This window comes from Xyrauchen texanus, chromosome 26 (genome assembly GCF_025860055.1).
Source record: "Xyrauchen texanus isolate HMW12.3.18 chromosome 26, RBS_HiC_50CHRs, whole genome shotgun sequence".
Taxonomy (NCBI): domain Eukaryota; kingdom Metazoa; phylum Chordata; class Actinopteri; order Cypriniformes; family Catostomidae; genus Xyrauchen; species Xyrauchen texanus.
The window spans coordinates 23,962,693-23,985,635 of record NC_068301.1 but is presented as its reverse complement, the minus strand read 5'-3'; the positions used below and the strand labels follow the sequence as shown (position 1 = coordinate 23,985,635).

The 22,943-nt window shown below is 36.6% G+C and overlaps 1 protein-coding gene across 3 annotated transcripts in view; it reads right to left on the bottom strand.

The window, feature by feature from the left end:
* The window catches only part of LOC127619560 (alpha-catulin-like), a 102,940-nt gene that overhangs the window by 10,873 nt on the left and 69,124 nt on the right, over positions 1-22,943 (bottom strand). For 2 of the 3 annotated variants that reach the window (XM_052092425.1, XM_052092427.1), the window contains exons 3-14: positions 21,580-21,767; positions 17,039-17,158; positions 14,816-14,905; positions 12,614-12,784; positions 11,705-11,905; positions 9,143-9,232; positions 7,730-7,888; positions 5,068-5,160; positions 3,537-3,687; positions 443-480; positions 285-335; positions 26-180 (exon numbers count right to left, since the gene is read on the bottom strand). In XM_052092425.1, the coding sequence (XP_051948385.1) occupies positions 26-180; positions 285-335; positions 443-480; positions 3,537-3,687; positions 5,068-5,160; positions 7,730-7,888; positions 9,143-9,232; positions 11,705-11,905; positions 12,614-12,784; positions 14,816-14,905; positions 17,039-17,158; positions 21,580-21,767 (1,507 nt within the window). The remainder of the gene's footprint in view (positions 1-25; positions 181-284; positions 336-442; positions 481-3,536; positions 3,688-5,067; positions 5,161-7,729; positions 7,889-9,142; positions 9,233-11,704; positions 11,906-12,613; positions 12,785-14,815; positions 14,906-17,038; positions 17,159-21,579; positions 21,768-22,943) is intronic. The other variant, XM_052092426.1, reaches the window with a different exon arrangement.

The window sequence follows — 22,943 nt, the reverse complement described above, 5'->3', positions numbered from 1 at the left end:
GGATTCTGCTGCAGCAGATCATTACCTGGTGAAGAGGTACATGGAATAAGCCATGCTGGACATGATCTGGCACAGTCGAACCATCTCGTGGTCCTGCTCATCCCAGCGTTCCACTTCTGAGTCCACATCGGATGTGAGGAGACACAGTTCCAGTCCCAGTTTAGCGATGGTGGTTTGCTCCTGGTTAAATCAAGGATAACAGACATGTCAGATCACAGATTAAAGGTTGTGTTTAAACAGAACAGCGCTGACTGAGCATTCATTAATTACAAAATGAGCTGTACCTCAGCATCAAGCTTGGCAGCCTTGACTGTCTTCAGGTTAGCAGAGTGTCTCTAGGAAGAAATGATTCAGTAAATATGGTGAAGGACATGAAAAGGTAACATGAGAGTTGTGATTTAGAGATATTCTGAAGGTATACACTTTCACTCAATATACTCACCCCTGGTCTTGGTAGTGACAGATATGTTTTCTTATCACCTAAAAATGAGGAACATATTGTTTCTTTGAGAGGTATTAGAAAATAAAACATGTAATAAAAGTATTAAAGGGATAGATCACCCAAAAAAATGATGATTTTATCATAATTTACTCACCCTCCCACTGTTCCAAACCCATATAACTTTCTTTCCTCCATGGAACACAAAAGGAGAATGTTAGGGACTAACAGCCTCAGTCCCCATTCACTTTCACTGCATCTATTTTCCATACAATAAAAGTGAATATGGCTGAGACTAACATTCTGTGTTCCACAGAAGAAAGAAAGTCATATGGATTTGTAACAACATGAGGGTGTGTAAATGATGACATCATTTTCATTTGTGGGAGAACTATTCCATTAAACGCTTCAGTGTAAGGTAAAATGTAAATCCGGAAAAGACAAAAATTCTCACTTGAAAAATTATATTTGAAAAGGGGACACTATCAAATAAAAATATTTGGGAAAAGGTTGTAGATAATGATGTGGATCAACAGATACAAAAGGCATGATCCTTGGTGGGGGATGACAGTTTGTTTTGGGAAATATCTCAATTGGCACAGATGATGACTGAGAGCCTCTCACCTGGAACAAAAACATCTCCCCAGGCACTGCTTTTCTGTCATGTTACTGATGCCTCTCTTCAGACTCTGTGACAAATATCACTGTCACATAAAGCTACGGCTTTATGTGCTATCGAGAGAAAACCACAGAATCACTTCGGAAAGCCAGCATCACTCAAAAACATCCTTAAGCGGTATGTCCAAAAACAAATAAGTAAACGAACTTCAATAGAGTGGGACCGCTGCAATGCACCCTTAACCTTGCCTACAGAGATTTATCCAGCCACTTTTCAATTACCTTATGTGAGGGATGTGGATGCAGTGTAAATGTCAAAATGGTACATCTTTAGCGGCTTGAAAAGATAGGAATCTAGCCTAAGGGAAAAGACCTTTAAAACTGTTATCGTTGCCCTGCCCACAGACATGAACAAATGCTTTTGTGCACCTGAAAAGGACTGCTACTGATGGAATAAAAACAGCCATGAAATCCACATTACCATACTGTGGTATATACCGTGGAAACTACCGTTCAAAAATGATAAAAGACATGACGGGTTAATATCTTGGGCAATGTGAGTGGCTTTATGGGAGAAGATGGACAGCTGGAAGAACATACAGGAGGATGGGGAGGAAATGAGTAACAGTTGGGTTCTGCAAACAAAAATCCCTTTTATTTTCTCTAAAGATAAAAACATTTTTAACAAGATTTACAGTGAGCTCTGAGGTTGTTAAGCAATTACTTATGCTCCTGTACAAACCAGACAAGTCACTGTGATTTCAACTAAATTAAAAAATAATTGTGTTTAATAGTCCAATATGAACCCTGAAGAGACATCCACCGATCAAGAGAATTCACTGTCACCATGGAAACGGGAACCATGACAAAAGGGCTCAGCAGTGATCGCTTACACCCATGCAGCACCGTGAATGCTATAATCGAAATGATCTTCCTGCAAATCTTAAATACTTTCAGCTTTCGGTTAAATACGCTACTTCAGTGCAAAACATTAGAGTAATTATTCATATCCCCGGACCATAATAAGAATATTCCTACCATCGGTACAATTCAGTATTGAAGTAACACTTGAATAACACTTGTAGGAGACAGTAAGTGAAACTCCAGCCTTATAGGCAACGCACAGAAAACAAACCACACTCTGGCTTGCTTGACACTAGCGCCAGCACATGATGAGGATGCATTCTTGCATTCAAAGACAGCTGGACGTTGCGCAACATTGAATGCAGGGATCTCAAGACACGTTTTCGAAGTTTTTAAAATTATGGTTAACTTGACACAGCAACTTTAAACAATGTGTTTATGACATGATGCAAGTTAATGAGAGTTGAGCTCCAAAAGCATTCGCCCGACACGTGTACATTTACGCATGATAAATCTCTGGATTTCTGTGGACTGTAGGCTTATGTTAAATAATAGGGAAATAAACAATACACTCACTGAGCACTTTTTTGGAACACTATGGTCCTAATAATGTGCCAGACTTGGCCTTCTGCTGTTGTAGCTCATCTGCCTCAAGGTTTGAAGTATTGTGCAACTTGAGATGCTTTTGTGCTCACTACAATTGTACAGAGTGGTTATCTGAGTTACTGTAGCTTTTCTGTCAGCTCAAACCAGTCTGGCCATTCTCCGTTGATCTCTCATCAACAAGATGTTTCCTTACACAGAACTGCCACTGGATGGCACCATTCTGAGTAAACTCTAGAGACTGCAGTTACAGAAATACTCAAACAAGCCCATCTGGCACTATCAATAATACCACAGACTAAATCACTGAGATCACGTTTTTTCACCATTCTGATGGTTGATGTGAAAATTATCTGAAGCTCTTGATCCATATCTGCATGATTTTATACACTGCTGACTCACGATTGGCTGATTAGATAATCACATGAATAAGTAGGTTTAAGGGTGTTCCTAGTAAAGTGCTCATTGAGTATACAGTATATTGTCTTTTAAAGCCACTTTTTGCACTGCTATACTCATCTGCCACAATCATTTTAAGTATTTTAATTATTTAAATATAATTATTTATAATAGTTTAATCATAATATATTGAATACATTTTATTTTGTAGCCTTTCTAAACAAATATATAGATAAATTGTGAATATGCAATTAATTAATCACCATCATGTAATTAATAATAAAAAAAAAAGAATCGATTGAACGCCCTAATTTGAATATATCTGAATGCTTTGCTTTAACCTAAAAATTTATTGTTTGTAAACTTACTCATGGATTTAAATTTATTTTATTTTTCAAATACATTTTTTGCTTCTAATCAAATTTATAATGTGATTAATCCCAGAATTAGGCTGGTGGGTTTGGTGCATGGTTTAGAACTCTTTATTGTTTGAAATCCCAATAGAGAAAATGAATGAGAAAATTACCTACTTTTGGAATCAAGACAGCTAAAGCTGTTGTGCTGTATTGACAGGCAAAAGATGGCAGAATTACATTGGATGAAAGTGCCGTACCTCTGCGGCCCTCAAACACATCGTTGATCTCCTTCAGTAGAATAGCCATGTCACACAGCTGAGACTCCCAGGCCTCGCAAAACACATCCAAGTTCTCTTTGGCAATCTTGCTGGTGGGGTGCAAAGCTAGGGTTTGTGCCGCTGAGATGATCTGAGGGAACAAACATATAGATTATAGCACTATATTGCAACCAAGGGCTCACAGTTTCACTGGTAAGCTCCTGCTGGTATGTGTAGTAACTACATCAAACAACATCTTTCTACACTGTCCATGACCCCCATTCAAAAGTAGTCTTTTCTAACTAAATATTTTTTGTTTGAAATCAACATATGAATTGCAAGTAATTCTTTATTTTATAGTATATGTTTGAACAGATATAGATTTTTTAGATGGCTGTTAAAAGCGTAAAATTGATATTTTTCTGTCTACTGTCTTGAGGATAGTCACTCGTGAAGGGTTTGTGACTGTGCGAAATTCAAATTGAGCCACATCCCCCCTACTGCTGCTATTTTAATAAAGATCTTTCTCATCACTTTTAAATAACTTTTGATGTGACTGTATAATTTATCTGCTGTACAAAAGCTGAATAGCAATATTCATCACTGTTTGGTCTCCAATGTGTCAGAGCAGAAATGCACAATCTAACTCTTTCGGCAACAGCATAATTGTGATTTACAGCTTTCTGTAAGGAACACAGCAAAGCAGTTCTCGTCTCTGCTGAGGGTGTGGATTCAGCTGGTATAGCTTTCGGAATTACTGATAATGTAACTAATTATTATGCACCCCTGAAGCTGCTGTTCTCATGATATGCTCATATTGGCTCGCTGATCTTTAGAACTCGTCATTATTGGCTGTTGAAGTGAGTTCACCCTCAGTCAAAATACTAGTTCCTGCACTCTAGCACACAATTAGACATGCTAATAAAGCCTGCTGATGAAATACACTGCAAATATACACTCGGTTTCACAAAAGGCACATCACACAAGTAAAAATACACCAGTAACTGTTGGGAACACATTCTGTAACAATATTAGGCTACAATAATTTGGCATTTCTATGTTTACTGTAATAAATATTGGCCCAATTTTAGTTGTTCTATTTCATTCCATTGAGCTTTTCCTCTTGGCACAATGTTATCTAAAGTTCATATTCCAAGCACAGCAAATAAGATTGAAACAGCAGGAGGCAGCGATGCATGATTTGTTTTTTTCTGTTTCTTGCTATTTTATAACTCTGAGTGTGTGTGTGTGTGTGTGTGTGTGCGCGCGTGCGCGCGTGTGTGTGTGTGTGTGTGTGTGTGTGTGTGTGTGTGTGTGTGTGTGTGTTTCTCTTTTATTCTGTTAACAGGGTTGCAAAATCAACAACAAAAAAACACAATATGGGGCAAATAAGCATAGGTGATAAGCACTGTCTAAGGTGGATAACAATCTTCATTAATATATATATATATATATATATATATTGCTATTTTGCTGAGGAGCCAGCCTACTTGTATTAGAGCAGATGTTTTAGTGGGGTCTCTTTGTTTACCTGTGGGCCAACAACGCGGAAGGTTTCCTCAGCATGAATACAGGTGATCTCCAGAGGCTCGGTCCCCGAAATATGACAGAGTAAACGACAAGTCTGAAATGTAATAAAATATAATAAATTGAACATACAAATGAAAGATAAAGAGTATTACAAATGGATGATATGATTTCAGGTCTATATGTTAAACAGGGTTGTACAATACATCAATCATCCTAACTGATTATAAATACTGTTCAATTGTTACCCAAAATACTGTACTCAAAATGTTTTCAAATTTATTTGATTGATTGTATTTATCAATATTTCACAATGGTGTAAATTGTACCGATAGTTACATTAGATTTCAGCATACACAACCAGTCAAAATTTGGACACACTTACTCATACTTTATATTACTAATTCCACATTTTAGAATAAAAGTAATAAAAACAATACAAAATACTGGAATTATAAAGTCACCAAAAAATGTTAAAAGCTGCAGTACGTAACATTGTGCTCTCTAGCGACATCTGTGGTTGAAACTTAAAATTGCAAGCAATTTGTAGAAGAACACTTTACGTCAGTTGTGTTTCGGCACTGCAATTCTGGCAGATGAATCTCATGATATGAGCATACCTGGACATTGCCCGTGTCTGATCATGATTGGGAGATATTCAGAGCCGGAGTCATAACATGCTGTTTTCATTTTTATATTATGTTATAAAAATTAAACATTTAAAACGTAAATATTACTTGCTTTGGTGAAGATAAAAACATTTGTATTTGCATATTTTGAATGAATGAATTACACTTATAGCCCTTTTCTGACACTACACTGAAAGCGATATTACATAGAGAACAGGGGACTCTTACCAGCATTTTTATATGATTATTCAAGTGTTTTATCTACTATAAATTTTTTTATTGTACTACACTTATCAATTTAAGAGGTGAAACTCGTGATATGGCTGATACGAGTTCAATGGAAGACTTTTTTATTGCTATATTATATTGTACAGTCTCAGTTGATAACGCAAGTGAATCGAAATACTACAATAGTACACCAAAGCACCGTAAACTAAAAACATAAAACAAGGATTTAAAAATGATGGAGATAAAACATATTATGCTAATATGCAATATTACAATTATAAGAAGTCAACTTCAGAAGCCTTAAATATTAGTAAACATGTCACAGTAACTTCACCCAATGTAGATACATCACGATTGCTTAACACACGAGTGATGTTCGATTCATACAAGCATGACAAGCAATATTAGCTTTAACAACCCTACCAGGCAACATATCTAAGCATTAAACATATAACAGATAAACATCCAAACAGACTGCAGCGTTGTCCTGAACTCTGTTGTAGTGGACAGCAAGAAGACAAAAGCATTCCAAAGCCCTTTCATCCACCGCAGGGGATGAATCTTTGTATTTATATAATCAGGTTCCTGATGTGATCAAGCCTTATGTAACCAAATGCCTTTTGCCATCAGATAAGACTAAAAAGATAATTTCCAGGCATCTTTTTAGAAGACAAAGGGCCCTGCAGAGGTGAGTAACTGAGTCTCTGAGTGTGACACAGAATAACAGAAAAACATTCTACAGTTCTGCATCTCCACTCTAAGAGGAAAAACCATACCAGGAAGATAACTACAGAGATACCAGCGACAAGGTTTAGCTCTGGAAGCAAATATTCCCTTCAAGTTTCGTGCATCTGCATGTTCCAGATAAAGAAACTTCTCCGACATAAGGTCTGCATCTGTGTATTTCAGATCACAAAAACCTCTCGGGGTTTTCAGGAGACCAGCGTTCCCCAGTTCTTCTTGTTCAAGGCAGTGAGAACGGAATCCATCTGCTTCTCTGCTTCATCCCAGTAAACCAGTGGAAGATGTCGCCATCAATGAAGCTCATCACTCAATCAGGCAGAACATAAATATATCACTTATACCATCAGTTTATGATTTTCGAAAGTTCTTTAGAGGGAATAATCGGTGTATAAAGTTATTTATTTACTTCGAGATAAGGTCTTCGCCTTATAAGTTATCAGAGAAATAGCTGTTTATTCTTCCATAAGATAAACCATCTGCCATAGCTACATCGAACTCAGCCACTAGCATCTTTCAATTCCATGCACTTTTACTTATCCATTCGAAGTATCTTTTAGCATATTAGTGCCATTTTGTAGTTGTTAGTTGTTCTTGTTAAATTAATTCATTTTATTAAAACTGTCTTCCTTGAGTTGATAATGCACAAGTGCTCTTAAGGTTAGGTCGAATCTCACAAATCCTTCAGATATTCAGATGACCAATTTGCTGCAATTTACATATTTATGATTTACTGAATTACTCGTTTTTAACCAAAAAATCTTACGTAGTGCAGCTTTAAACAAATAAAAAATCTTACGTTTAAGATAAATCAATATAGCCACCCTTTGCATAGATTACAGCTTTGCCTAATCCTACAGTCTGAATCATAAATGATGAATTGTACCACAATAATTCCAAAGAAACTGAACCAAATTGTTGCTAAATTTCACATTTCATGACACATACACATTGCATAATTCAGTAAATATTTGTAATCCATGATGAAGGTCTTATGCAAATGCATCTGCAAGATCTATGTCAGAGCAAAAAGGTACACCCCTAATATTAAATAGATGAGCCTCTCACCTCCAGCAGCTGTTCTTTGTGCTCAGTGAGTGTGCTGGCATAGTCAGCCACAGCCTCCAGGTTTCCATCCCCACCAGAAGCCTTCAGAGCCTGCAGCACCAGGTGATGTGAATGCAGCTTTAGCAGTTCAGTGGCCCTCACCACCGCTACCTTATGAAGCTGAAGAAAGACAGGAAAAGTTGTCAAGCAGTTAGATAGACAGACAGACAGACAGACAGAAAAGTGAAAAATGTGAAAAAGAATTCCAACAAAAACAAAAAAATACTGCTTTTGTAAAATAATTTATTGATTCTTTTTTAAATACCATTGAATGGAGAAATTTTTTTTTTTGTTAATGTGCAATTTTAACTAGGCCTAGAGTTATATGAACATGTCAGAAATTATACTAATTCAAGTCTTAAAAACCAGCATTTGTTAAGGGATAGTTCATCCAAAAAATTAAATTCACATATAATTTACTCACACTCATGCCTTCCCAGATATATATGACTTTCTTTCTTCTGCTGAACATAAAGTAAGATTTTTAGAAGTATATTTCAACTCTGTAGGTCCATACAATGCAAGTGAATGGTGACCAACTCAAAAAAATATAAAATCACATAAAAGTAATCCACATTTATATTATATGTATTCTTAAGCGATGCAATCACTTTGGGTGAGAAACAGATCAAATATTTCAATCCTTTTTTACTATAAATCTCTACTTTCACTCTCATTTTCCAAACATGAAAGTGGAGATTTATAGTAAATTAAGATTGGAATATTTGATCTGTTTCTCACTCAAAGTGCTTGCATCGCTTTAGAAGACATAGATTTAACCACTGAATTCATATGAATTATTTTCATGATGTCTTTATGTAATTTTTGGCCCTTCAAAGTTCTGCTCACCATTCACTTGCATTGTATGGACCTACAGAGCGGAAATATTCTTCTAAAAATGTTGTGTTCAGCAGAAGAAAGAAAGTCAAACACATCTGGGATGGCATGATAGTGAGAATATTATCTGAGAAATTTCATTTTTGGGCGTACGATCACTATAATTTGGTAACCAATCTGATGGGTACAGTAAATTATTTGTTTGATTCATTAAAGTATAATATACAAAATGTATTTTATATTTTTTAGTAAATCAGACTACAGTGGTTGCAGCGTCATGCTATATATTGGTTCTTGCATAAGTATCCTTTCTGTGTTTAATATGACCATGCCCTTATAACTCATTACAATCCATTCAGACTGCAAGCTTACAACTAAAGAATCTAGCCATAGTGCATTAGATTAAATAGCAGTGCCACCACTGAATAGTGCTGCATCAAACACACTGGAATGGATACACCTGCAGTAAGTTTGTCTTCGAGGCATACACTCAAGGGATTCAATTCCTGTGTGTGCAGTCTGTTGCAAAAATCTCACCTCTCGCCTGAGATCACTGACACTCTGACAAGTTTTCAGAATAGAGAGCTCCATCTTTTCTGTGGCCTCTTTGGCTTTAAGTGATTTCTGCTGGAGGGAGAGAGAGAGAGAGAGAGAGAGAGAGAGAGAGAGAGAGAGAGAGAGGGGGGAGGGGACTTCAAACACTGCACAAAGGATGATTTTCAACCTAACATTCGGCATCCATGTTGAAGAACTCGCCACATTTCAATCTGGATGGCCCCAGCAGCTTGAAAGATGGACTTTGTAAGACACAACATACTTTTTCTGCAGCAGGCAGACAGGTGGGTGGGATTGCTTTCAGACAGGATTACAGCGGGATGTCAACATAAACACAGCACAGACAGGCGTGTGAATGCTAGCACTCTCACCTTCTGTATTTTACTTTGAGACATCACACTGTGACTTAAAAAGTCATTGCACTTCAGTGAGCACACACATAATGTTTCCATCCATCCATCCATCCATCCATCCATCCGTCAACCGCTTATCCTGTGTACAGGGTCGCGGGGGGCTGGAGCCTATCCCAGCTAACATTGGGCGAAAGGCTGGGGACACCCTGGACAGGTCGCCAGTCCATCGCAGGGCCCACATAATGTTTATGTCACTGAAATAGTAGACAGGTAAAGTGGGGGCCAACCCAAATTTTACCATGTAAAAACAACACTCTCGCTAAATCAGTATTATCCGGTGACAGAAAAAGCATTTATGTACAAAATCTTAGGGTAGACACAACACAAAAATAAATTGTAATGGTTGAGGGATGAAAACAGGTTATTTTGAAAGGCTTACTAGTTTGGATGTCTCTACACACAATATTCATTCAGAATTTGACATTGTTTCACCAGGATTTTATTTTCATAAAATCCTTCATAAAGGAGTTGTAAACTATTAACCAAAGCATCCAACTCCGACGGTGAATGACAACATTACAAACTTTGTTTTGAGGCAAAAAATCTGGCAAAAAGACAAAAGCACAAAACTGTGTACTTACTGTTTTTCTCGAGGGCACAAACTACAATCCAATGAAGTAATGCGAAAAATATAATTAAATACAAAACAATGGGGATATAAAAAAATATTGATTTTAAGTTGTTAAATATAAGAATAGAAACAATCTATTTTAAGTTTATTGCTAAATATTTTAGTAGTTTAAGGGAGAAGAGAGGCCAACATGGTTGCGTCATTCACAGTGCATCATGGGAGTAGACGGTCGCTCCTTGGCATGTTTCGTGGGCTATTTTGGCTGCGGTTTTCTGATTGGTAGATCTTTCTCTGCTGTACCATAGGTAATATAGTTGTTTCCCATGCATTCTGCTTTCAAACAAGATTTTTAAACAATGAAGTTGAAATAACGCAGAACGATTGATATATACTGTCAATGAACGACCTCGTAGCTCACGGTAGGTCAATCTTTAAAGGTTTATAAATAAGCATTGAATATCAATTTGTCTATGTAAAATGAATGGGTTTTTACTTACGGAACAAGACTGTTGTGCTTTATTTTCTGGAATTAATTTAAAAAGTAAAAAATTGCTGTCTCAATCTTTTTTATTATTACCTTGAAAAGTATTTGTCTTTCACCAGCCATACATGTAAATGAAATGCAACCATCTAATATGCTTCTTTTCAAATTATTTCAATATGTGTTTTTCATAGTTTCTTTTCTTCTTTCTACACTTATTTCTTCCTTTGCATCTCTCTGTTGTTTAAAGCTATCATAAGATTTAAGATAAAGTACATGCATGTCATTATATACAGAACACAAACATTTTTAAACATAAAAAAATGAGATATTAACAAAACACTTGTCTGAATAGTTAGTTGCTCCACATTAAAGTCATGCATGCCACAATGAAAGCAAATTAATAGCTTATTCAAAAGGCAAGAGGAAACTGAGGACTGGAACCAGGACTGAATGAACACCTATAGATCTGCACTGCAGTTCCTATTTCTCCCAATGTATGGAGCACAGTGAGGTTGTTAGGTTCAGGGATGGTTACTCCACAGGAGGGGAGACATGCAGAAAATCCTTTACACAGTGCGCAACAAAGATGTGAAGGACAGATAATCAAGCCAAGTAAAATGTTTTTGATCAAGCTGTCATGGGATATAAATGTGAAAGGAAGGAACATAGAGGGACAAAGACAAGCTGAGAGATGAAGATGGTGTGTGTGTGTGTGTGTGTGTGTGTGTGTGTGTGTGTGTGTGTGTGTGTGTGTGTGTGTGTGTGTGTGTGTGTGTGTGTGTGTGTGTGTGTGTGTACGTGCATAGCTATTGTTTATGGCCAAAACTCTCCCCAGAAGTGACCTAAATCTGACAAAACCTCTCTTTAGGGACATTTAGAATGGACCTATTGATTGATAATTTAAGCAAATACTATTTTCTTTTTATTCTAATAATGGACACATTTTTCTCTGAGGGTTAGAGGTAGGGTTAGGGGATATGCAATATCATTAGCTCTATGAAAAAACAATACAAGTCAATAGAAAGTGCCCACCATGATAGAAATACAAACATATATGTGAGTGTGTATTTTCTTACCGCCTGTCTCCACGTGTTGATGAGCTGTTTGGTCTCATGACCAGTGATCTGGCAGAGTTGTATGATTGTCTCTCTCTGCTCGTGGTTAGTGTAGGCAGAGTCTGTGAAGTCTTCAGTCTTCTCTACCAGAGCTTCCAGCTGGGCAGACACAGCTTCACAGGACACACAGTACAGAGAGTCTCTCAGAGCCTCCACTTTTACCTGGAACACACACACACATACAACTGGTAAGATATTGATCCAATAGAAGCATTCAGGTTGTAGTCTTAATACACTGAACTCAATTAGCATTTTCTAGCCATGGTTTCCTTTGGAATACAACTTTAAACACAGCAGCTTCAAAATTCAACTTTGAAGTTTGACCACAAATTATCAGTTATGTTGTAGAATTTCCATCTAATTGAATTTCCTAATCTTTAACCAAATAAAATGTATAAAATCTTAAAACTTAGAACTTAAGTTTTATTCATTACATTTTCTTCAAGACTATTCAATTCAATTAGATGAAAATTTGTTATTAAATTGAAATGGATACATCTTAAAAATAGGCTAAACCTCTCATTTTATCTATAGACCTTTTTTTACACATAAATACAAAACTGCCAAATAAATACCCATACGAAAATCCAGAGGGAACCCTTGGCGATTAACCTTCCAGGTTAACCGCAAAACCATTAATTAAAAAAACATGTTTTTATAATGAGTTTATATTTAAATGCTTATCAGCGTTTTGTTGTACATGTTAACACTGTCAAACATATGCACATTGAGCAAGCTAAAATCTAGATAATATGTATGTCCAGCTTGATTGGTTGGACAATCATGCAATAATTTCAGGAGTTTGACTTTCCAAGAGAAACTAGATTCCATTGAAACATTCATCTGAGAGCCCTTGTACAACGCCTGCACCTTAAAGTCTTTAATCCCAGCGTAGATGCTGACATGAAGTGCTTTGGCCTCTCCACTGCTCCTCGCGTCAGTCACAATCTCAATGACTTGCTCCAGGGCCAGGCGCATACGCTGGAAGACTGCTTCTTTGTTGATCCGTGCCGACTCACAGTCTGGATGTCTCAGACATGTCTTAGAGACAGAAAGGGACAAAAATTACTTAAAACAACAACAGAGGAATAACAGAAGTACTGGTCATACTACATAAAAACCATTCAAATTTGCAAGGTAAAATAAATGTAAATTCATCTCATTTTACCAGCATAAGAAGACAAATGAGCACTTATCACACTGTTCAGTTGTATATTCAAGCTCTAAAACTAAAAAGTACAGTGGTGGTATAGAAGTCACAGAAAACTACAGTACTACATTACAGTTGTGCATATTTAAATAACATTATTACCATTGTCCCCTTTCAATAAAATACCATGATTCTTGTTTTAAGTCCATTGCTGGGTAGAACTGCAATCCGATGCTGATTAAAATCATATGACTAAAATTGTTATCAGTAACGTAATCTAACATAACGTTAATGTGGTGTGAATTTTTCTTAATTAGAATATCTAAAATATATATATACGAGAGAGACAAAGAGAGAGATTTTTAAATATATACACTGGCGACCAAATGTTTGGAATAATGTACAGATTTTGCTAATTCAGAAGTAACTGGTCATTTAATTCACCAAAGTTGCATTCAACTGATCACAAAGTATAGTCAGGACATTACTGATGTAAAAAAAACTGCACCATCACTATTTGAAAAAAGTCATTTTTGATCAAATCTAGACAGGTCCCATTTCCAGGAGCCATCACTCCAACACCTTATCCTTGAGTAATCATACTGAATTGCTCATTAGGTACTAAGAAATCACTTTCCATTATATCAAACACAGTTGAAAGCCATTTGGTTCGTTAATTGAAGCTTAACATTGTCTTTATATTTGTTTTGAGTTGCCACAGTATGCAATAGACTGGCATGTCTTAAGGACAATATTAGGTCAAAAATGGCAAAAAAGAAACGGTTTTCTTTAGAAACTCGTCAGTCAATCATTGTTTTGAGGAATGAAGGCTGTTCAATACTTGAAATTGCCAAAAAATTAAGATTTCATACAAAGGTGTGCACTACAGTCTTCAAAGACTAAGGACAACTGGCTCTAACAAGGACAGAAAGAGATGTGGAAGGCCAGATGTACAACTAAACAAGAGGATAAGTACATCAGAGTCTCTAGTTTGAGAAACAGACGTCTCACATGTCCTCAGCTGACAGCTTCATTGAATTCTACCCGCTAACACCAGTTTAATGTACAACAGTAAAGAGAAGACTCAGGGGTGCAGCAGGCCTTATCAACTGTCATGAATGTGCAGTTCCACACCCCCACCCCCTCTTCCGAAAACACTCGAAGACTTACCAAACGTACATCAGTGGTTGGCTGATTAAGTACTGAACATTTAAAAGATTAAAAAAGACGAATTAGGGGGATTAATAAATTATCAGCAATTTACTGCCAGTGAGTAAAGATGCTGACAACCACCCCTGGAGTCACGAATTCGAATACAGGGCGTGCTGAGTGACTCCAGCCAGGTCTCATAAGCAATGAATTTGGCCCGGCTGCTAGGGTGGATGGAGTCACATGGGTAACCTCCTCGTGGTCCCTATAATGTGGTTCACTCTCGGTGGGGCGCCCGGTGAGTTGTGTGTTGATGCCGCAGAGAATATTGTGAATCCTCCACATGTGCTATGTCTCCGCGGTAACGCGCTCAACAAGCCACGTGATAAGATGCGTGGAGTGATGGTCTCGGATGCGGAGGTAATTAAGATTCGTACTCCGCCACCTGGAGTCCAAACACCACGAGGACTTAGAGTGCATTGGAAATAGAGCATTCCAAATTGGGGAGAAAATCACAAAAAAATTATAATAATATATATATATTTTTTTTTTTTGCTGCCGTTGCCTGATTTTTTTGTATCATGTAATCCATAAAAAGTCAATGTTATCTTTAAATGTATTTTTACCAAAAAAATGTTTTTCCTATTAACGGATTCTACCATGAATGTGTTTGAATAATCTATAAGTACACCCCATGTGATACTCTTTACTCTTTAAATATATTAACATGTTTTAGACAGCAAATTATACTTTCTTTCACAGTCTGTTCTTACCTTAGAGGCTGTGAGAAGCATCATGGTGCATTTCTCCAGAACAGCACGTGCTGCGGCCATTCGAGCTCTTTTCTTCTCATCCTTCAGATCCTGAGGAAAACGAGAAACCACAAGACAAACATGAGAAATCACACACTGCCTCAACTGCTTTAAATTTGTTGAGATGTTGAGAATTTTCAGCTCAGATTTCACCCCAGCACAAGCCTTTACAGGTAGAATAAATAATTTGCTTGCAACAAGGCTGGAATTACACTGTATTAACTATTTAGTTTAGTTACCATTTCCACTGCTAAGTGCTTATAAAAATAAGGCACTTTATTAGAATAGATTAGATAGAATAGATTTTAATGATTAAGAGACTAAATTACTCTTAGAGCTGAAGTGTGTCATTTCTGTGCTACTAATGCCAACGTACGTAAATGCAAAAATAAACAATGTTTTCAAAAAAGCTTTCTGAATATGCCCCCAGTTTGCTGTTGGTCAAACAAAGAGTCAGTCCCGCCCCCAACTCACGCCATTGGTTGAGTAACATTGTTAGGGCTGGTCTAAGTGGATAGCTCAAAACAAACAGGAATTTTCATAGTGCAACAGAAACACAGTGTTTACATTTTGAGAAAATTAATCTATGAATGGCTTACTTATAGCTGTCTGTGCATTTTAAGCTTGGATAATAGAAATTATTTTAAGCTTGTTAACCATTTTGCTGTTGTTTATTCATTTATTTAATTGCTAGAAAAAAGAGAAAAAAAATGATCGCTTTAAATAACACAAATCAGAACTGGTTAAAACGGTTGCAACAATTTCAAACTGCACATAAAATAAATAGAAAATAAAGCTCATTTAATATTTAGTTTGACATCCTGAGGTTGACGATCATCATTTTTATTGGTTAAGCACCGCATTTCACTGAGAATTTGTTTCCATTGAGACTTTCAATGGAGTCTAAGAACCCATTTTGTACCCTATTCATTGAAGGTTCCATAAACTTGTCTTACTAAAGTGGGCCCAATGACTCATGACTTCAAAACAGAATGTTTGTTTAAGAAGAAGTGCACTTGACTTGACTCTTAATGGTCTAAAGCAAACTGTCAAAAGATTCAGAGAACTCGCTGAATTCATTCAAATGCTCATTTTTCAAGGTTTTGCTGAGAATGAAGGGTAAATTTGGTCCTTGGAAGACATAGCGCTGACATAATGCCTTCCACCATCACTGAGCGAGGCTGGAATATAACTCAATAGAGTGCCAACACGCCTTGAGGCATAAGGGATTTGTGACTGACAGACTGTGTGTGTGCATGTCGGAGAAAATGAGACGAGCTTGATCTCTCTCGCTCCGGCTGGGAGCCACGGCTCACAAAAGGAGATGTGATTATCTGTTATTATGTTCTTCTGAATAAAACTGCAAAGATGGAGGCCGCAGATTGGCAGGAAAGCACTGCAGAGATAGGAACGTGATATGTTTGTGAAACATTATCAAACACATACTGAAGCTTTCTGCTTGAAAATAGAGAGCCTCTCCTATCAGTTCTCGGTGTCATTCATATTCATATTACTATCCTAATCATGATGATGCCCGGAAGGAGGCCTTAGGACAAACATACAGCCTTAACCAGCTGGAAATCCAGCTCAAACTAGCTTCTGATGTTCATATGTTGCTTCAAGCTGGTTATTTATGGTCATTAGCTTGTACAAGCTGGTCTAGATTGTCTGTTAGCTGGACTACCAGCTGGTGTGGCCAAGGTCAACCTGGTAGACCATCTTGTAGACTATATAGCAGAAAATAGGCATATTCAGACGCAGTGCGAGTGTGGTAAATATTCACGCATGTGTTGTGAGTTACTGCATTGCATCAATACACAAATATGAGCCCTAACACTTTAGATTCCCTTTAATAAGCACCACAGAGCTACAATTACACTCCATCCATCTGTTCTGCGCTGCAGGCGAGTGAAACATACCCAAAAGGTTTTTATCAGTGGGGTTTGAGAGCTGAGTGATTGAAATTGCAGTGTGCGGCACAGTTCAGTTCTTTAAAACTTAAATCCCTCCATTATCTAACCCCCTGTCCCCTCATTAGTTGTATGAATCTGCAAGGGCACAAAAAAAACCTGCCATAGGAAGTGTCTTTATCAGTGTTTTATTATCGGTGAAGTGAGGGAATGAGATGGAAGCGTGATGAGCAGAGGGATGTGTATGATCTGATGTGTGTGAGGGGTCACTTACATTCTGTCTGTCTCCAGTGAAATGGGCGAACTCTACCATTTCGTTCCCGAATTGGCTAAAGATCTGGACAAATTCCTGAAAAGTGCTGACTCTCTCCAGCTGCTCCAGAGTAACCAGCACCTGCACACACACATAAAACAGACATATTTACAAATAAAGCTACAATACAGAGAAACAAAATATCAGAAGTCACTACCATGTCTCAGAAGACTCAAAGGGATAGTTCACCCAAAAATGAAAATTCTCTCATCATTTACTCACCATCATGCCGGACTTTATTTCTTTTGCTGAACACATATGAAGATTTTTAGAAGAATATTTCAGCTCTGTAGGTTCTTACAATGCAAGTGAATGGTGGTCAGACCTTTGAAGCTCTTAAAATCACATAAATGCAGCATATAAATAATCCACAAGCCTTCAGTGGTTTAATACATGTCGTCAGAAGTTATATGATAGGTGTGGGTGAGAAACAGATCAATATTTAAGTAATGTTTAACTATAAATCTCAACGTTCACTTTCAGGTGTGAAAGTGAAACTAAACAGGCACCAAATGTGACTTTCAGATGTGAAAGTGGAGATTGATAGTAAAAAAAAAAAGGATTTAAATATTGATCTGTTTCTCAACCACGCCTATCGCATCACTTCAGAAGATATGGATGTAACCACTGGAGTTTTATGGATTATTTATATGAATTACGTTTATGCTGCATTAGTGTGATTTTTGGAGCTTCAAAGATCTGGCCACCATTCAAGTGCATTGTATGAACCTACAGAGCTGAAATATTCTTCTAAAAATCTTTGTTTGTGTTGAGAAAGTCTGTCATGAGTTTGAGTAAATGATGAAGAGAATTTTCATTTTTGGGTGGAGTTAATAGAGTTTTCAGTTATGTTTTATCTACTTTGTCTCAGATGTTTCCTCACTTTACCAGCTGCAATTATTGTGATCTTTGAAGTATTTGAATAGAAATGTTTGAATTTATATTGAAATATCTGAGTTTTGACTAATCTTTAAAGCTGAAGTGTGTAACTTTAAATTTGACTTTCTTTTATCCCAGTTTAATATGCTGAGACAACTATAAGTAAGCCATTCATGGGTTAATTTTCTCGAAAACTGTTAACACACTGTTTCTGTTTCCCGCCCCAACAACATTATATGACCAATGGCATGAGTTGGGGTGGGACTATCTGACTGATGAACAACTGCAGATGAGGGGCGTATTTAGGAATCTGTTTTGAAAACATTGGTAATTTTTGCAATTCCATTCAGTGGTGCTAGTGTATGGCGTCAGATTAATATCACCAGATCTTGAATTTGAAAAAGCCAATTTGATGTTAATGAAAATGGTGCTGTTAATTAAAAAAATTAGAAAATATTTTGTGTGAATATACCTCCTAAAAATTTAGGCTATGAAATTCAAGTTTAAATTATTCAAGTGGTGAATTTCAGGTTGTGAAATTCAGGTCTCAATATTCGTGTTGTTAAATACGGGTTGAGAAATTCAAGTCACAAAATTCAAGGATGGCATCTGGGAATGCAAGGAAGAGCAAACGAGTGTCAGTGTAATCCATCTCTCTCTCTCTCTCTCTCTAGGACAACCGCAAAGTGATGGAAACAGCTCAAAATAATCTATATATATATATATATACATAATTAAAAATATAAATGTTTTTGAAATAAGGTTCTTGACAAAACTTGCTGATAGGTGAAGGATCCAATTTACAGATTAAGTTGATCTTTTCTTCATAACACATTTGTGAAACATTATAATAAGTATCATTACAGTATACCTTTTTGTGTTTTCACAGTAACAGTTTTTTGAGCTGTTTCCATCACTTTGCAGTGAGAGATGGATTACATTGACACTCTTTGCTCTTCCTTGCATTCCCGGATGTCATCCTCAAATTTTGCAACCTGAATTTCTCAACTCGTATTTCATATCCTGAATACTGAGACCTGAATTTAACAAACTGAAGTCCACCACTTGAATAATTCAAATTTAAATTTAAATTTCACAACCCGAAGTTTTATGAGGTAAATTCACACAAAATATTTTAAAATGTTTAAAATTAACAGCAAAATTTCAGTCTTTTTTCAAGATCATGAATTCAGAGGCTTTTTCAAATTCAAGTTCTGATGATATTAATCTGACACCATACTAGTGTCGAAGAAATTAAAACAAAAGGTAAAACAAATGTTATAGCCAGATCTCAGTTAAGTTTGTCTAAAATAATGGAAAAAGCTATGAAATAATGATGATTGCTTTCTACCCTTATTGTTACTCATATATTGTGTTTGATACTGTTTTTAATGACTGATTTGAATTGCCTAAATGTGTAATTATGTATGTAACAATTTCCAAAATTTTACTTTTGCATGTTTTCAATTATCTTGAATGTTTGCTATTTAAGTGGAGAGGTCTGAACTGAAATAAGTTTGATTAATAGCCTTTATTCAACAGAAAGCATTCAGAGTCTGGCTCACACCAATATGGCATTTCATCAAATAGATACCCAGACAAAGAGAAAAGTGAGATCAAAAAGGGGTGAAAAGTGAGCGATGGACAGCTGCATGGTTATTAAAAACAGTTTGTAAAGTAATTTAGTCAACACTGATTGTCTGGTCTCTGTGTGTGTTGGGAGTTACAGCACTAGACCGGAGGAAACTAATCAAATGCTGCAGACATGTTTCATATAACTTATGCATGCAGCACATATTGGGTTTTGTCTTTAAAAATGCCCAAACAAAGAGTTTTCAGGTACACAACAGAGAGTTCTAAATATTTTATAAAAGCTCAATAGATATGAGAAGTAAGGTCTATTTTATAATGTATGCATGACTAAGTCTCCACAAATTAATATTTACACACCAAATAGGACTTGTCGAATAAAAAAAAAACATGTCCTGGTCAAATTTCACCTCATAATCAAAAGAAGGAAAATATGAATTTTTCACTGGAATATTTTTCATGAGATTTAAACATTGTCTAAACCCAAAATTCTCATTACTGTGCTGCAAATGCAATTTATACTCTATTTTAAACAGTAACACAATTATATTTTAATTATAAAATTAGCACAAGTTAAAGGGAGTACAACAAATACTACCATGATGTATAAATGGGTGTTCAGACAATTTGATGTCCCTGTGAGATTTCAAATTGTTGTCTTTTTGTTATATGAAGGTCACATTAAAACTGACATGGAAACTTTTTGCCATGCCTTCATAAAATATTTTTGTTCCTTTTCAAAAGCCTTTCATGTGCAGATTTAACCTTGTCCCAGAACAAAAAATTGCAATAAAATATAAAAATCCATCCGTTTAAAACTATGATGTTCTAAACAAAAAAATGAAATAACCACTTCTATAAATTTCTCACAAATTACGTCTGTCCCACAGTTGTGGTGTTATTTCCACCACACCAAACAATTTTGCCCCTAATAAAGTTTTATCAAAAGTTAGTGTACTTGAAAACCAAGTAGACAAAAGTGTCTGTGAAGAGCATGTTTGAGATGAATTATGAAAATGATGAAGTAATGTTTGAACTTAAAGCAAAATTGAGGTGCAGTATCACTTGTGAGCAGTATTATTTTTGGGCTGTAATTTCCAATCAAGCTGTAATTTCGATACTGTACATTATGCAAAAACTTTGAAAATATTAGTCTGAAAAATGTTTTAATGACACTTTACATTCTACAAAATCCATAGTGCAAAAAGTGCCTGAAGTTGGAGAAACACCCAGATATTAAAATAGTACAAGATTTAAAAGGTATTTAATTTTGTCACAGTAATCAAAATTGTATTTATTTATCTTTTTTTTACTTGTATTGGGGGCGTTCTATATGGTAAAATATTAGGCATCACTTTCTTTATAATTCTTATCATTTCTGATTTTGTAGTGAAATATGACCCAGTCGTGTACTTGTCTTTTTGAGACTCACCCAACTAAATGTGCAAACTTTTAACATTTTAATAACTGTCTTAGATGCTGAGTCACACACTTTGCAGCTATTTGTGTAAAAGAGCAAAGTTTCAGTCAGCCTCAGAAAGAAATGTTTTCTAATGTACAGACAGGCTCAACGGAAGCAATTCGAGACTCTCACATTGGTGAAAATTGATAAGAGAAGGCTCTATTTGAGGTGCATCAGCTGGCAGTGGGTGTTATCAGGCATAGTCAAGGACAAATTCAATTGTGTTTCCCTCTAATGGAGAGCAGTTCTGCTGCCTGGCTGTCTAAACATCACTAACTGGACATGATCAGCTCCAGATCTGAGTCACACACACATACACACACCACACTTCCTCATCTCACTGATATGGAAGTTAAGACAGCCTTCCTACTTTGTCCTGTACATCTTCTCTTCAATTATCTCCCAAGCAGCAGGACTCTAAATATTCTTCTGTGGCCATGCTGTGATAACATCTGAGAGCAAGGACTGCCCTTTGTCTGTGTTGCTGCGTTTTATGAAAAGTAAGCTTGTATTTGACAGGAAAATGTAAAGGTCATTACATGTGTATGTGGACACTGCTGACAGTACGTACTTTGTTGCGAGAGCTTATGATCTGTTTGATAACGATGCAATCTGCGAGCACCAGGACTTTGGTAACAGAAGAGAGCAGCATGCGAGCAGCTTTAACCATGCCCGTCCTATCACTAAACAGAGTCTTGCCCCCATCGCCCTCACACTGCTCCACACCGGACACATCTGTCAACTGAGCTATGGCAGAGCCTGCAAAGAAAAAGAGTGCAGAATGTTAGAGATGTGTATGCACATACATGTTTACCAAGCTCTCTCAATGGAGACATACAACATACTTTTAGGGGCCGTTCACAACAAACGTTTTTCACACTTAAAATATTTGTATTCTATGTAAAGAAAAGGCGCTAGTTGAAGCATTGTGTGTGTTTGACTATGCATCTTGCTGCTTTTTCAGCATCTCGCTTAGTAGCGCCACATTTTTAAGGCTTTTTATAAGTAATTTTGAAAAGAAAATTGTTTAACTACAGACCAGCCATTCTGAAACCCAAACAAAATTTTGTTCTTAATAAGTAACTTTTTTCAGTAAAAATATCTAAAATCTTAAAAACAAGAAAAATAATCCCATTCGGTGGGATTAAATGGGCTAATGACAGTGTAGATTACGTGAAGGGATCTGGCATCTTCTGTTGTTCTACAGTGGCTAGTGCACTATCAAATGCGCTATTACGCAGATACACTGACAGAAAAATGGAGACTGTGTGCATCAGGGTTGCCATTAGCTGGAAATGTCAGACAAATTAAAAAATTATTTGCACTGCGCTGCCACGTTTGCAAAGTTCAAAAGAAGCCTGCGTTGTTCCCGTCTAGCGTACCAGTGTAAAACTCTTCCTTTAGCGCATTAGTATATGAACAGGTGAGCAGATCCCGTAATTCATGCACAAACTCAACGGGAGAGTTCATTCATGATAACAAGTAAACAAACAACATAAAAGAACCCGCTCGCACCCGTTTGGGGGGATTCAATCAGAAATGTGTGTATCGCCATAATAACTGGTCATAATATGCTAATATATTTTAACACTTGTGATTGGATTTCACGGGAGAGACTGGTATAATTACACATTTATCATTAGGCCTATGTCAGTGTATTATTGCAAGATATTGCAAAAAGTAAAAGAAGAAAAAGAAGGCGCTTAAAATGCGCACCATTTCTCTTAATTATACTTGCATTTAATCTAAGCACAAACATGATATAAAAGCAAAATTTGTGTAATACCTGAATTAACAGAGCTTCAAATGTGCCTGCTTAGAGATGAGATGAGCGGATTTTTTCCAATTTGTCCGACACACTTTAATATCCCTGGACACGTTGGCCAGCACTAAAACTCAGGTGCGCAGTGCAAGGCAGGTGTTCAGTCATGTTAA